This window comes from Glycine soja, chromosome 7, assembly GCF_004193775.1.
Source record: "Glycine soja cultivar W05 chromosome 7, ASM419377v2, whole genome shotgun sequence".
In the NCBI taxonomy this organism is placed as follows: Eukaryota; Viridiplantae; Streptophyta; class Magnoliopsida; order Fabales; family Fabaceae; genus Glycine; species Glycine soja.
In genome coordinates this window covers 38,664,605-38,678,368 of record NC_041008.1, presented here as the reverse complement: position 1 = coordinate 38,678,368, position 13,764 = coordinate 38,664,605, and the positions used below count along the sequence as shown (strand labels likewise).

General features: G+C 30.9%; 1 protein-coding gene across 2 annotated transcripts; it reads left to right on the top strand.

Moving 5' to 3' along the window:
• Positions 1-2,306: 2,306 nt before the first annotated feature.
• On the top strand, positions 2,307-6,712 carry LOC114419544 (50S ribosomal protein L21, mitochondrial-like). Of its 2 annotated transcripts, XM_028385241.1 has the most exons (5): positions 2,307-2,910; positions 3,388-3,468; positions 4,797-4,898; positions 6,081-6,155; positions 6,245-6,712. In XM_028385241.1, the coding sequence occupies exons 1-5, from the start codon at positions 2,500-2,502 to the stop codon at positions 6,362-6,364; spliced, it is 789 nt and encodes a 262-aa protein (XP_028241042.1). In that variant the 5' UTR covers positions 2,307-2,499; the 3' UTR covers positions 6,365-6,712. The 2 variants fall into 2 exon arrangements, with proteins under 2 accessions (XP_028241042.1, XP_028241043.1); XM_028385242.1 differs by lacking the exon at positions 4,797-4,898.
• The last annotated feature ends 7,052 nt before the right edge of the window (positions 6,713-13,764 follow it).

Sequence of the window (13,764 nt, the reverse complement as noted above, 5' to 3'; positions counted from 1 at the left end):
TCAATAACAATTTTTTTACTTTAAATTTTTAACGAACAAATATTATTTTTGCGTTACGAATATTAAGCACAATCAGGCCTCACGCGGATGCCAAGGTCATAATTAATAATTTTCTAGTATAGTAATGCGTAGTAAATATTTTCTAGTTCGTGTCACACTTACGTCAAGATCGTATTGTCTACGAAAAATATGGCGTGTGAATTTCAATTTTGTTTACTTTTTTCTCAAATTCCAAATGCTTAAATATTTAAGTTTATTTTTTATTTTCTCTTTTTACATTATTTTTTTTTCTTAATCTCAATTATTTCATCTTAGATTAACAAAGAGTACATTATATTTTGAACTGTTTATTTACATATCGTTAGAATTTTAATATTTCTTTAACATTTCTTAATAAGTTTAAAATTATTTTATATTATTATCTAATTATATATTATTATTTAAATTATTTTAAGATAATTATTTTAAAAGTTAAAAAATTTATGCTACATAATAAAAAAATATGATGGAGTGATTATATAAAATTATTTATATTATTAGTGTATAACATTTTTCTCTTGTTTCTATTCTTTATGTAAAAAGCTGAAAAATCCAAAGGTAAATCCTGGGACATTTTACTCAAAACCTTAGTATTTATAGGATTTAACAAATTTAATAATAATATGGTTCTGTCATTATACATTATTCTTGTCATAAAATATTTATAGAGTCACGACAAAAAAGTTTTTGTAATGATAATATATTTTATTCTTATCCTTCATTGTCAAAATATGGCCCAGTTAATAATGAAATATACAAGTCTCTTAAACATGTTTATCACGATTTGATTTTTAAATAAGCAGTTGAAAATTATCGTTTGAATTTATTTTAAATAGCGTTAATTTAACTTATAAGCTGAAAAAAGAAATAGGATGATGTTGCAAAGCACAGAAAGTTGTACACTGATATAAACAACACTGCACGTGGAGTAAAATAAAATTTAAAATTTTTAAAAGTACAAAAAACTTATTTTACCTTTATTTTTTTTTTTAGAAAGATAATTTGTTCCGCCGACTTGGATCCGTCATCACCTTGACATTTTTTATCTTTACCAAAAAAAGCTTGACATTTTTAAATTTTTTATTTACATAAAGTACTAAAAAAAAGCAAAAGATGTTGAACATTTTACACGTTGTGAACTGTTTCTGTCCTTTCAGGACGATTACTATCAATAATTAATGTCCTCACTCAACTGAATTATTGTCCCAACAAGTCTTTGAACAGTCCTAAGAAAATGAGAGAAAAAAGTTTATGCGCTAATTTTTCATAATCATTCGACCAATAAATTAAAAATCATACAAATGATTTTGTGATTGTATTTAATGTTGTGCAAAAATCGGTGTCAATTGAATTGATTCACTTAAAGTTTGCTCATTTTTAAAATTAGATAAAATTAATTATAAAATCGTTAAATGCAATTGAAATATGTTTAAGATCCAAAAAATCACAGTTGTTTAGATAGATAAACGGTGAAAGATTGAAGTTATCACTTTTGTCCCAAAGTTTTAATTTAGACAACAATGAACAAAACAAGTATTTTTCCATGCTAGAATATCACCTTGAAATGTTTCTCAGAATCAGTTCTTTAATTAGGTAAATGGTGAAAGATCAAAGTTATCAATTGGGTCCCAAAATTTCAAGTTGAGTCACAATGAATGAAACAAACCCAATTCTTTCAAACAAGTACCTCACCTTAGGAGGACACATTGCCTTTAAGAGGTTTCCAAAAGCATTCTATGGTTCCACAGTGGAGTGTTGGTTGGTTGCTTTTCTTGGTCTCATACACTTTGAGAAGGCAACCAAATAACTCATATGCTAGCTAGTTATGCTCAATCTATTGATGATAGGATACATATTTTTTCATGTAGTTGCTTCTTTTCTTGGTGTTGCCTTTATGATTGGTGTAATCTCTAGTGTTTTATCGCGATTTTTAATGGTTATCGGGGTTTTTTCCTATCATTTCACCAAAAAAAGATTAATCTTAATTAATTAGTTTCTTTATTAAAAAAGTATGAAAATTAATTTTTCCACTATAAAAGAAGTAGGTACATAAGCATCCTTATATTTAGCACTAATATATATATTTTTTTTGATATAGTTTTAATGTTTTGGGTGAAGCGGGATAATTCTCGACCAAGAGCTGATAATTAATATTCAAAATACAGAGATGTATTTAAGGAGCTGAACTCTTTCTACTAATATTTTTTGATAAGCATGATATATAAAATGCTATATGCAACAAGAAGCATTATGTTGGGTTTTCTGGGCTCGAATTATGTTGGGCCCAAGTGAGCCATATTTTATGGGCTAGTACTGTTTGTTTGTTTAGTGGGCTGAGGCAGGCCCATGTGTTGTGGAGGAGGAGCATGTAGCGAGCGCGGGTACCGGTGGTTCCCCTGCGTCGTGTTGTGTGAGATCAAACCCTAGTTTTTAGACACTGCAACAGTAGCAGCAGCAACCATGGCGAGTAGGAGGTGCCTGCGAGCGTTAACTCAAACGAGACCGTTTCTCTTCCGAAAAGCATCCTCTCTTCGCTCACTCGCCGTGCTTCCATTTCCCAACTCCAACGCTTCTCCACACGCTTTCACCGCACGCGCCTCTGTTTTTGCGCAATGCCCGCACCTCCGTTGTTTCTCTTCCGACAAAAAAGACGACCACAGCGACGAAGAAGATGATAGTGACGAGGATTACGATGAAGAAGAGGATTATGTTGACGATGATGACGTCACTGTGTCAAGAGGGAAAAAAGTATACACGGCGGAGGAGAAGGAAGCGGAAGCGGCGGCTATTGGGTACAGAGTGGTGGGTCCTCTTCAAAAGGAGGAAGATAGCGTTTTTAAGCCTTACGAGCCTGTTTTCGCTGTTGTTCAGGTTCCATTTTTCAAACTTTTGTTCCCTCATTCTGTGTATATCAGTGTTCAGTGTTTGTTTTATAGCTTGTTTGATTATTCTTTTTAAAAAATAGTTTTTGATTTTCTAAAATCGTAAAACTTCTTTTATTAAACAAAACTTGCTGGGTTTTTTTTTTTTTAATACCCGCAAGTTTGCCTGTGTCCACAAATCAACCATGTTTGATAAAACAAGATTCCTCTTAAAAAATAGTTCCAGTTCATCTCCATGTTAAAAGTAAGAAAATGACAACTTCTTTGGGTTATTTTTGGCTTTTTTTTTTTTTCTTTTTAAAGCACTTGTTTAGAAATGAATTTTCAATACTTGATTGGTTTTGATTAAGAAATTAGTTAGTGAGTAGCATGAAACTGTTTTAGAAAACTGTTTTTATAACTAAAAAGTGGAAAGAGAAATCTGATTTCGATTTAAGTGATTGTTTGTGTGGTTTTATTGGTTCAGATTGGTTCGCACCAGTTTAAAGTAAGCAACAGAGACAGCATTTTCACTGAAAGATTGAAGTTTTGCGAAGTGAATGACAAGGTGAGTATCTCTTTTGCTAGAAGATCCTAACTCCTAGTATGTGTGTTAGTATGATTGGCTTCAGGTAGAGGGTTATTTTTAAAATGGTATTCTTTCTTGGGTGCTTACAGATCGTCTGTTGTTACAAACTTTAAATTAAAGAAGGAGAATGGCTGAGGAAGATAAGGGCGTGAATTGTGTCATTATAATTTTACTGTGTGTGTTTACCCATGATATGTTTGGAATTGGGTATTTCTATTTCATTAAGGTCTTATTAGTTACTACTATATGTCAGACTTTTATCCCCTGCTCATCCATTTTCTTCTTGAGTCTTTTCTTGTTGGCTAATTGTTTTTATGATGGCATCTGTCTTAATTTTAAATTCCTTCGTGTTGTAAGATCTAGGCAATCTATTATATTTCCTATTATTGAAGTGTAATAGATTGGTTATGATGAATGAGATTATTGCTATTATGGGGGTGTTTGAGATGTTTCACCTTAGGAAAGCATTCCTTAAAAAAGCAAAGGTTCCAGGAACAGATTGTCATTTTTATTTTTATGAAATGAAATGCGAGTTTGTTAAAAGTGGAAATTTGAATTTTAGTTCTTTTAGCATTGTATAAGAGACTATAACCTACTCCCTGTTTGTGATTGCTATTACTTTTTAAACACTGTTATTGCTTGACATGTGCTGTTATAAATTCTACGAAAAGTAGTTTCGAATTTTGTTTGGTAAAAATATGATAATATTTATTGTGAGAAATGTACTTTGTTGCCACCAAAAATAATAAGCCTGCTCAAGCTTTAGCTATTGCACTTTTAGCACTTTAGCTCAACAATTTGTTTTGGGCTACATCAATATTTAATGTTATAATGAGTATATTTCAAATAATATTTGGCATGAAACATATTAAAGTAGTAGAATACAGTTGAGATGAAAAAATAAAGAAAAGAAATAATGGATTGTCTTTTCCCCCTACCAAAAAAAGTAAGGATAGTTGATCTGAACTTATCAGATTGTATGACGTTTCACTAATATGATTTTGGTGACATTTAACATTATTTGAAAACATTATTGTTGAAATACAGTTGTTGCTTATTCCCTACCCAATGGTAAATGGCTTGTGTTACTATTGTTACACAGTTGCTTCTTACCATTTTGATAGTTCTACAAACTAGTTTGTTTGCCTAGGTTTTGTAATTGCAGTATGTTTGTATAAGTGTCAGCAGTCTTATTAAATAATAATCTATGGCTTGTTTTCTTTGTACTAATTATTTGCTATTTTCTTTGTTATAGAATCTTCCATGCCAGTTAATTGAATATTCCATTGCATTTTTGCCCATTGCAGTTGATTTTGAACAAAGTACTATTGCTTGGCTCTGCTAGTCAGACAATTGTTGGCAGACCCATAGTACCAGATGCAGCTGTTCACGCTGTTGTTGAGGAGCATGTTAGTGTAGAACTCCCTGTTTAAATTATGCAGAATCAGCTTTTTTACAATATGTTTGGTTGAACTTAAAAAACATTTTTTAGAAAATGTTGCTGAAAGTATGCCCAAATCCAAATTCTAAAAACAAAGAATAGTCGCTTTCAGTGTTTTCCTATCATGTTCCAATTCAACATCTCAATGGTTCTGAATGCTACTGGTACCTCTCAACCTTTATTCCTCACTCTCTTTTGCCACTCATCATTTGCTCAAAGTTGACAAATTTTAAAACCATTTGTCATAATATCATTTTGGTCCATCCCATCCATTCACTTCATGGTAGCCGTGGAGGCAAAGGGGATATCTTGGCTCTAGGTGCTAGTTGAAGAGGATGTTGTTTTGGCAAGGAGAGATGGAGAAGATGAGTGGAAAATAGATGGAAGAAGAGTATATGCCTCATGGTGCATAGTCAAGTGACCCTTTAACTCTATTTCATATGTTGAGCACATTGAGTTTTGGTACTAAACACTTGTCTAATGATGGAAAAGATAATGTCCAAAAATTCTTTCCTGGAAGTTTGAAAAAGATTCAGGCCAAACTCCTGGTGGAAAGGTTGCCTCAATTCATGGAGTTTTATTTTATTTTTTAAAATCTGTGAACATAATCTCATTGATGATGGAAGTGCAGAAAAATGGAAATGCAAAATTAGACAGCAATGGTGGATATGATAGCACAAAGAGGCAACGAGCTAGGCATAGTTTGAAGACAAAAGCAGAAAAGAGGAGTTTGAGGCAAGAGAAAAATAAGACAAACTTATAAAGGAAAAAAAATTAGCAACGTCCCTGTGAAATGTTTTGTAATTGGATTGAGTCTCAGAATCTGACCCTGGAAACGAAATAGTTAGCAAATATAATGCCTGCTCAAACATAATCTTCTTGTGATTTGTTTTTTAAAATGGTAGAATAATGGTGCTCGTAATGATTTCCTTTTATCAACATGGTCTGTGTGCTGCACTGCTGCCCCCTTTTCCTGCAGGCTCCCATTGCCTATTCCTCTGTTATCTGCATCCATGCATTATAATTATCCTTTTTCTAATAGCTTTTGATTTCTATGTGATGCAATAATGAAAATTTTCTGGTTTATTTAACCAATTTTTGTTCTTCTTTCTATACACTTGCATGTGTGCTCATTTTTCCTTTATGCCAGGCACTAGATGCAAAGGTAATTATTTTTAAGAAAAAGAGAAGGAAGAATTACCGAAGAACCAAAGGACATCGTCAGGTGTGTTGGAAATCAATTATTTTATCATGTGAAGTTTCATATCATTTGTTTGATGCTAATTCTACTTGATGCATGGTTATTGTCTTCAGGAATTGACTAAGTTAAGGATAACTGATATTCAAGGAATTGAGAAACCTCAAAATGTATTGCCTGAAAAGCCTCCAAAACCTGCTAAGAAAGAAAAGGAAAAAGTTGCAGTTACTGCTTAAAAAGGATGTACCTACCCCTTTGGGTGTTGATGGTTATTGCTGTCTTTTTGTCTCAGTGAGTTTTGATAGTTGGATGGTATGTAGTGAGCATGGTGATATTGTTGATAAGCTCTTCATTTTGCATCTGCAAATTCTAGGTAGGTGGAAATAGTCAACCATCCACTCAGTAGTCAGGTTTTGTAGAATTGTTACACAAATTTTCTTTTCCCTCTGTAGTGCTATAATTAGTGATTCAATGTTTGAACGGGTTTCGAGGTCTCAAGAAATTTAATAATGACTCCTGTAATTTTTGTTAGTAAAAAACATGATACTATATAATACATTTTACCAATTTCTGACAAAAAAAAATGCAAACTTTGACTATGTTTGGTTATCAGTTGAAGAAGTATTTTTGGATGCTACAAGTACTTTTGGAGAGTGAACTCATTTTGGTAGTGTTTGGTTACCCAAAAGTGTGTTTGTAATGAAAATTGTCTTGATACCTAGTTTTGCAAAAGACTTTGTGTTACTTTTGCAAACTCAGTTTGCAAACTTAAGTTTAACTCAACTTAACCTTGCAAACGTTAATCCAAACAGGCATTTTGACATTATCATCCTGTGTTAGGAAAAGCAAAGGTTCTGGAGAAAAAGGATCCTGAGATGAACTGTTGAGAGCAGTCTAGAGATGCAAATGAGTTGAATCAACTTGAAAGCCAAAAGCTCAAGTTTGGCCTGCAAAAAGAATTATGGCTCTCAGGATTTACTTATACAGTTTGAGCTTGGTTTATTAGAAGAAAATAAAATATGTACCTAGCAACTTGTTTGGCTCAAAAATATAATAATTGAGTATTTTAACATAAAAATATGTAGTGATAATTTTTTAAGAAAATTATATACATAAATTATTTACAAGTTTTTAATGTCAATTGAGCTCTTTTTTTTTTATCAAAATAAATTAGCTTATCCTTCATTATTAGATTGAGATTTGTTCTCAGCATTTGAATAAAAATTGTCAGAATATTGATATAAATTGTTTGGTTTATAAGTAAGTTGCCCTTTTTGTGTGCAAGTGTTAATTTTTCGAGTTCTAATTCCACAAAGGCTGAAGCCTCCTCAGTGTAAGATTACATACGCATATACAATAGGAATTTCTGTGTTTTTTTTATTACCCTTTTAACAAAGAGTTTTGAGTCAATCAAATTAATTTCTCAACAAACACAATAAAATAAAATAAGTAAAATGAATCAATTTAATTTTTTTGCACATGCACTTTAACTTCTTTAAAAAGTCATACCTAACTTATTCATAAATACTTACAAATTTAGTAGATTAGCACTTTGCTTTAGAAAGTTCTAGTAACAAAATTTTGTGAGAAGAAACCGTCCATAAGTTACTAACTCTTTGAGGTGGTAAAGAAGAAAGATAACAACACAATCTATTTTATGAACGATGAATCTGTTGTTAGGATAATACTCTCTTTCCAGAGGCTATAAATGAGTTTGCGGGTCTTGAGACATCTCTTTCATTGATAGCCACCCCTTTATGAAAAAAAAATAATCAAACTTGTCAATTATCATGATCCAATGTCCATTACGAGTTTATATCCAAACTTAGGACTATTTACCCAACTTTGGATAGAGATAGAGACAATGACTGAGTTTTACGTTAATTTCCACAGTTTCCTATGGACAACAATTCAAGTTCAACCTATCCACTGCATACAGCTAGTTCCCTCTACTCAAGTACTAGCTTGATTCAAGGAAATGTATGAACATTCATGTCTCCCCACACCCCTTGGTAGACCTTGCAATTGATTATTATGGACCATTTCACACGTGGCCATTACCACAATGTTGAGGAAAATTATGATTAATGAAAGATAAATGTTATTATAATTTATAAAACCAGGTGAGGTTAATAAGTTGTTTTATTTTTTTGGTTGAGAAAATTTTAGGAAGAGTGGATGGTAGCTCAATTGAAGGTGGAGAAATTTTTTAGTTTCAAGAAATACTTTTAAAGAAACGTACATTTATCTCATTTTCTGTAGAAGAGTAAGTAGTTGAAAACATGCAACATGTCAGATACGAAACCTTGTTGTCTTGTTTTACTGTAACAAGTCATATGCGAAACATTGTCTTGTTCCACACGACCATCTTTAGAAGGTTACGTGTTTTATAATCTTGATATAAAATTTCAGATGTTCAATAAAAAAATGTCTAACGTTACAGATTTTTTTTTTCTTTCATTCTCATTTCCAAGTTCCAGCTCATGGATAACTTTTCTGTGTGTTACTGTTGTCTTGTGTGGATAGTTGAAGGGTTAAATAAAATAGAATAAGAAGTATCTCCTTCCATGGAACAAAGTGGTTCTAAGTGGACTCACTTTCTGTGTCACATATCAATCTCTGCTAACTACATACAAGGAGTTGGTAAATTGTAAAGCACTTCCGCCGCTTCCACTTCCGTTTTTATTATTATGATTATTCTAATAAATTATTTGTTGCAACAGCTGCTCCACTTCTTGCCACAGTATGTTATATAAAATTATGAAAAAATTGCAAAAAGCTATAAAAAGTTTGCTGTTATCTGATTTACTAGTATAATTGATAGTGGTTGCAATGAACTTTCTGTTTCATGTGACCATTATTTTGTTTTCAGTGTGCACAATCCGCAGATATCTTAGTTTCATGGTGGATTTTGATTAGACTTGTATCACTCAACCTTTTCCTAAATCTATATCTTGCAAACATGGGCCACTATGAGAAAGGGTTTTCATTTTAATATGTATTCCATAATTAAATAGTTTCATTTCTCACGAATAACATTCATCAAATCTCAAGGTTATAAATCAAGTAGAACCATAAGAATTTCATAAACTCAACTCTTACACTTAGATTTGTAAACTCGTAAGAATTTAGTTCATATAAAAAATAATAACAACATACCTATAAATAACATATATAACAATTAAATACTTCAACAACATAATAAATCTAAATAATAAATTTTACAATATTTAAATAATTAAGTCTAATAATGTATTACTACTAGATAATAACTTGTAGAGATGATAATAGTGATACAATATTTTTATTGAATATTTGATATTGTTGGAAAACAAGGGTCTGATGTTGTTAGAAGTGAAAGGATTCTTCAATTAATGAATAACACATCAAATGAAAGTATGTTGAACTCTAAACACTCAGAAAATAATATAAAATGATATACATTTTGATTTGATTTTTTTAACTTACTAACTTGATCCTAAATTTGAGAGTCTATTGAATTTGTATAAAATATGCTAAAAAAGGATTTGCACACTAGTCAACTTAAGAGCATGATAACCATCATCAAATCATTAAAAAAATAAATAGTGAAATAAAACTATTTAATTTCCCACAGATACGTGAATATCCGAGCTTTTTATAGCTTTTGTAAGTTTAGATACTTTATTATATTTTTATTAATTAGCTTTTCCTATTATTAAGTTTCATGGAAGAATTTATCAATAATTTAAAATATAAATTCCTTTTACCTTATCTTAATAAGTTTTGAAGTGAAATTTATAAATAAATTCTCAAATACATAATAAAATTTATTAATAAATATGTAACTAAGCTCATTATTTATCATATATCAAGTGCATAAATCAAATAATATAAGATTGTTATTCTGACTTAACCAATGATCTCAGGCTACCCAACTCAAATATAATAATTATTTTCTATAAAATATACATTTGACCTATAAAAAAAAATTAAGCTCATTATTCAAACACACGGGAAGTTGACATGCATGCTCTAAATTCAAAGCAAACATATATAAGTGAAGATCCGTGCATTACCAGGCTATTATTGTTCATGAATACTTGAATAGCATATGCATGTTATTCGCTCTTGGACTTTTGGTATATTGGTATGCTATTCTTGTCTTGTGAAAGACATCTTAGCTCCTGTCTGTTAGTAAACTTTGATCATAGATCTCCTTCAATGCTCAATCATTAGAGTAACTACTTGTTAATTAACAAGTCCCATTTAATTATTAAATATGGACAATATACAGCCAAGGTACTAGCTTTTGCAGTAGTTGACGCAGACCTTGTCTTTGTTCTGAACCTTGCATTTTCAGTGCTAGTGTGCTACACATGTTTATTAATTGGCCATTGCACTCACCAGCCATAATTTCTTCTTGTTTAGAATTTACTATAAAGTGCTCATAAAATCACTTAGTTTTATTTTCACCGTAATTGTAATTAAATTATGGCAGCATTATGAAAGGATGACTCAAAATGGGGTTTAATTATTTGAGTAAATAATATATGTTTTTTTATTCGTAGGAATTTAAGACAGATAATGTAAATTAACTTAAACTTTTAGTGTAAATAGTATATGTTTAACTGTATAAACTGTTATATACAAAATTTATTAATTTTTATAATAATTAACTTATAGTTATAATCATATTAATAATAATTTCTAATTATTTAATGAAGGAAGATGTGTTCGTCAAAAATTAAGAGGGGGGATTGGGGAACAGTTTCGGGATAAGCATGATTTGGGAAGCACTTTTAGGAGATGTTTTCCTGCACAAACATTAATACTGTCAATTCAAAACGTGGGCAAGCACTTTTGTGACCTACTGTATTAGGAAGTAGAATAATTCCATGTCCACCTTCATTGGCTAATATCGTTTTCCATGAATGTCACAATCTAACAAAATTGACACGTAAACACCCAACTCCCATTTCAAAAGCATATAATTAAATGCAACACAGGTGGCTTAAAGCCTACCAATTAGGATCTTTCACCTTATTATGCGAAGATTGACATCATGCTATGCGGATTATATTACATGCACCCAAGATTGTTAGTATCTCGTGACATTCTTTCTAACATTTTTTTTTTCTAATATTTCATATAATTTGTTGACATTTATTAAAAATAATTTATTTTGATGAATTTCATATCTAGGAGATAGAATTATTAAAAATAAGTAAGACTCACCAAGAACCAGTCAAATAGAAAATATTATAAATATAGGGTCAAATGAAGTGTTCGCTAGCGTTTCTTGCACCTTACACCAAACATAATATGATACAAAATTTGTGCATATTCGAATTGGTACCCCTGAGGGATTTCTTGTGCTATTTTTACTTGCACTGGCAATGACCTAAGTATTCGTTAATGCAAGCCATCCACTATGCAAATAATTTATTTAATGTGGCAGAGCCAAATTGGAAAAAATAAAGAAAGAGCATTAGCAATGACAAAAACTGTAGATCTTGGAGCATATTTATATAAATTTGTTTCTATGGCCAATAGCACATAAGACCCAAAGTGGATCAGATGAAAGTTGCAATTATTCATCCAAGTTGCCTAACGTGGGGGTGTCATTCTTGGATACTTCATTCAGTCCTCACTGCCCAAAAAATCTAGAGATGCCCCCACCATAGTTATATGATGAGTGATGACTAGTCTAATTTCTGACATTTGACATATCATTCTTGTACGGATTTTTTTTCTATGAATACTTATAGAAGAACAACATAAAAAGTAAGGTAAATTTTTTTTTTAAAAGTGATCTAATTGAGTTAGTTAAAAGAGATGCGTGAATTATTATATATCTTTGGTTCTTGTCTTTGATTTCAATAGGAAAAAAAACTTATATATTTCTCTTATAAATGCTTATAATTAGTTAAGAGACATGAGTGAATTATTATTTATCATTGGTTGTTTTCTTTGATTTCAAAAGAAGAAGAAAAAAACTTATATACTTCTCTTATAAATGCTTATCAGCATCATTGTTTCCTTATGATGTGTTTCAGGCGTTTCAAAGAAACTTGCATATAGAAACAAGAACCTCTATAGTGGTGCATTTCTTATTGGCAATGACCCTGTGGAATTTGGTTGAACTAAAGAGTTGGTGTTTTTTTTCTGCCTTGGCTGTTTAACAAGTAAAGCAATATAGAGTGGGAATTGAAGCAGAAAAGTTGAGTACAAACAAATGGGTTATACTAGTAAAATCAGAAGTCCAAAAAACTTTCAAAGAATTGCAACTTAATTTTAAATGCTTAATTGACTAATATAGAAGAAGAACCTTCAAATCTTTCCATAACGTGGTCGCCTAGAAATCATCAATGGTCATTGGAATTTAGAATCAAATCTAGGGAAATGCATGAATATGCATAACATAACAAAGTACCAAAAGCACTGCCAATCTGGAATCCACTGAGCAAAAAGAAAAAAGAGAAGGTTTAAAATTCCATTTAGTTATGGGGAGAAAAGTTGTTATAGGAGTTGATCATTTTCAGTTAGTGCCCTGTTCTACTTTTCCAACTAGACAGTGATTTAGTGCTTAAGTCACATTCTTTAAATATTGGCAACTACGAAAAGAAAGTCTTCTAGTTTTGTGGTTCAGTTCATATTACTACACAACAAACTGATTGGCTTCGAAGATCCTTTTTGTTTCTGTCAAGGACATTATGTAGCATATTCTGTCTATTAACAGGGAAAAAAAAAAAATTGAATCACTTACTTGTCTCTGCAAACATTCTTAACATGTTTGTCCCTTTGTCTTTAAATTATGCTAATGCTACAATTTTATGTAAAACCATTCCATTCATTTTTGAAGCATCAAGGATATTCTTTGGTTTTGGCTAGAAAAGTAACATGCATGATATGCAGGAGAATAAACTTGAGGTATCCCTGCTTAATGACTAGAAATTGCTATATATAATAGGCAAATTTAATTAGTGCCTTTATCACCAAAGCACATAAAAGATTGATTAATGGCACTATTGTGAGTTTGTGGCAATATATGTTCTTGGTTTTAAATACTTTGAATTACCTTTTGACAAGTAGTGTTGTTAACATCGTTTGAACAAAAAGAAATGAAGTGATAAACACTATCCTGTATGTACAGCTTCATTTTATGGTACACGTTTTGGTGGATCTAGATTAACATCTGGTATTTATTTAATTAGGAAAGTGAAGTTCGATACTCCATTAATTGACAACGCAAGTTATTTAATGCTTCAATCAGCTGGTATATATATGCATGAGGTGTTTGATTTCTTTTTCAAGTCTTTTGCATCTAATTTTGTTAATTAACCTTAGGAAAATGACTAATACTAATCTTGAATTGAATATGAGATTATTGTATGATAAAACACTATTACAAGGAATATATCTACTTTATTATTTTTTTTATGAGCAATATCTACTTTAGTAGATGACTGTTTCACTTATAAAAAAAAAACAGTATAAATTCTTTTCTTAAAATTTCTCATGAGTTAACATATTTGAAATAATATTTTGTTTAAAATTATTTTTCTGGACAACAAAATTAACACGTTAATTTTCAACATTTTTTTATGCTAATCGAAATACACATATTATGTTGTTGATTATTGTTGATTGTTAC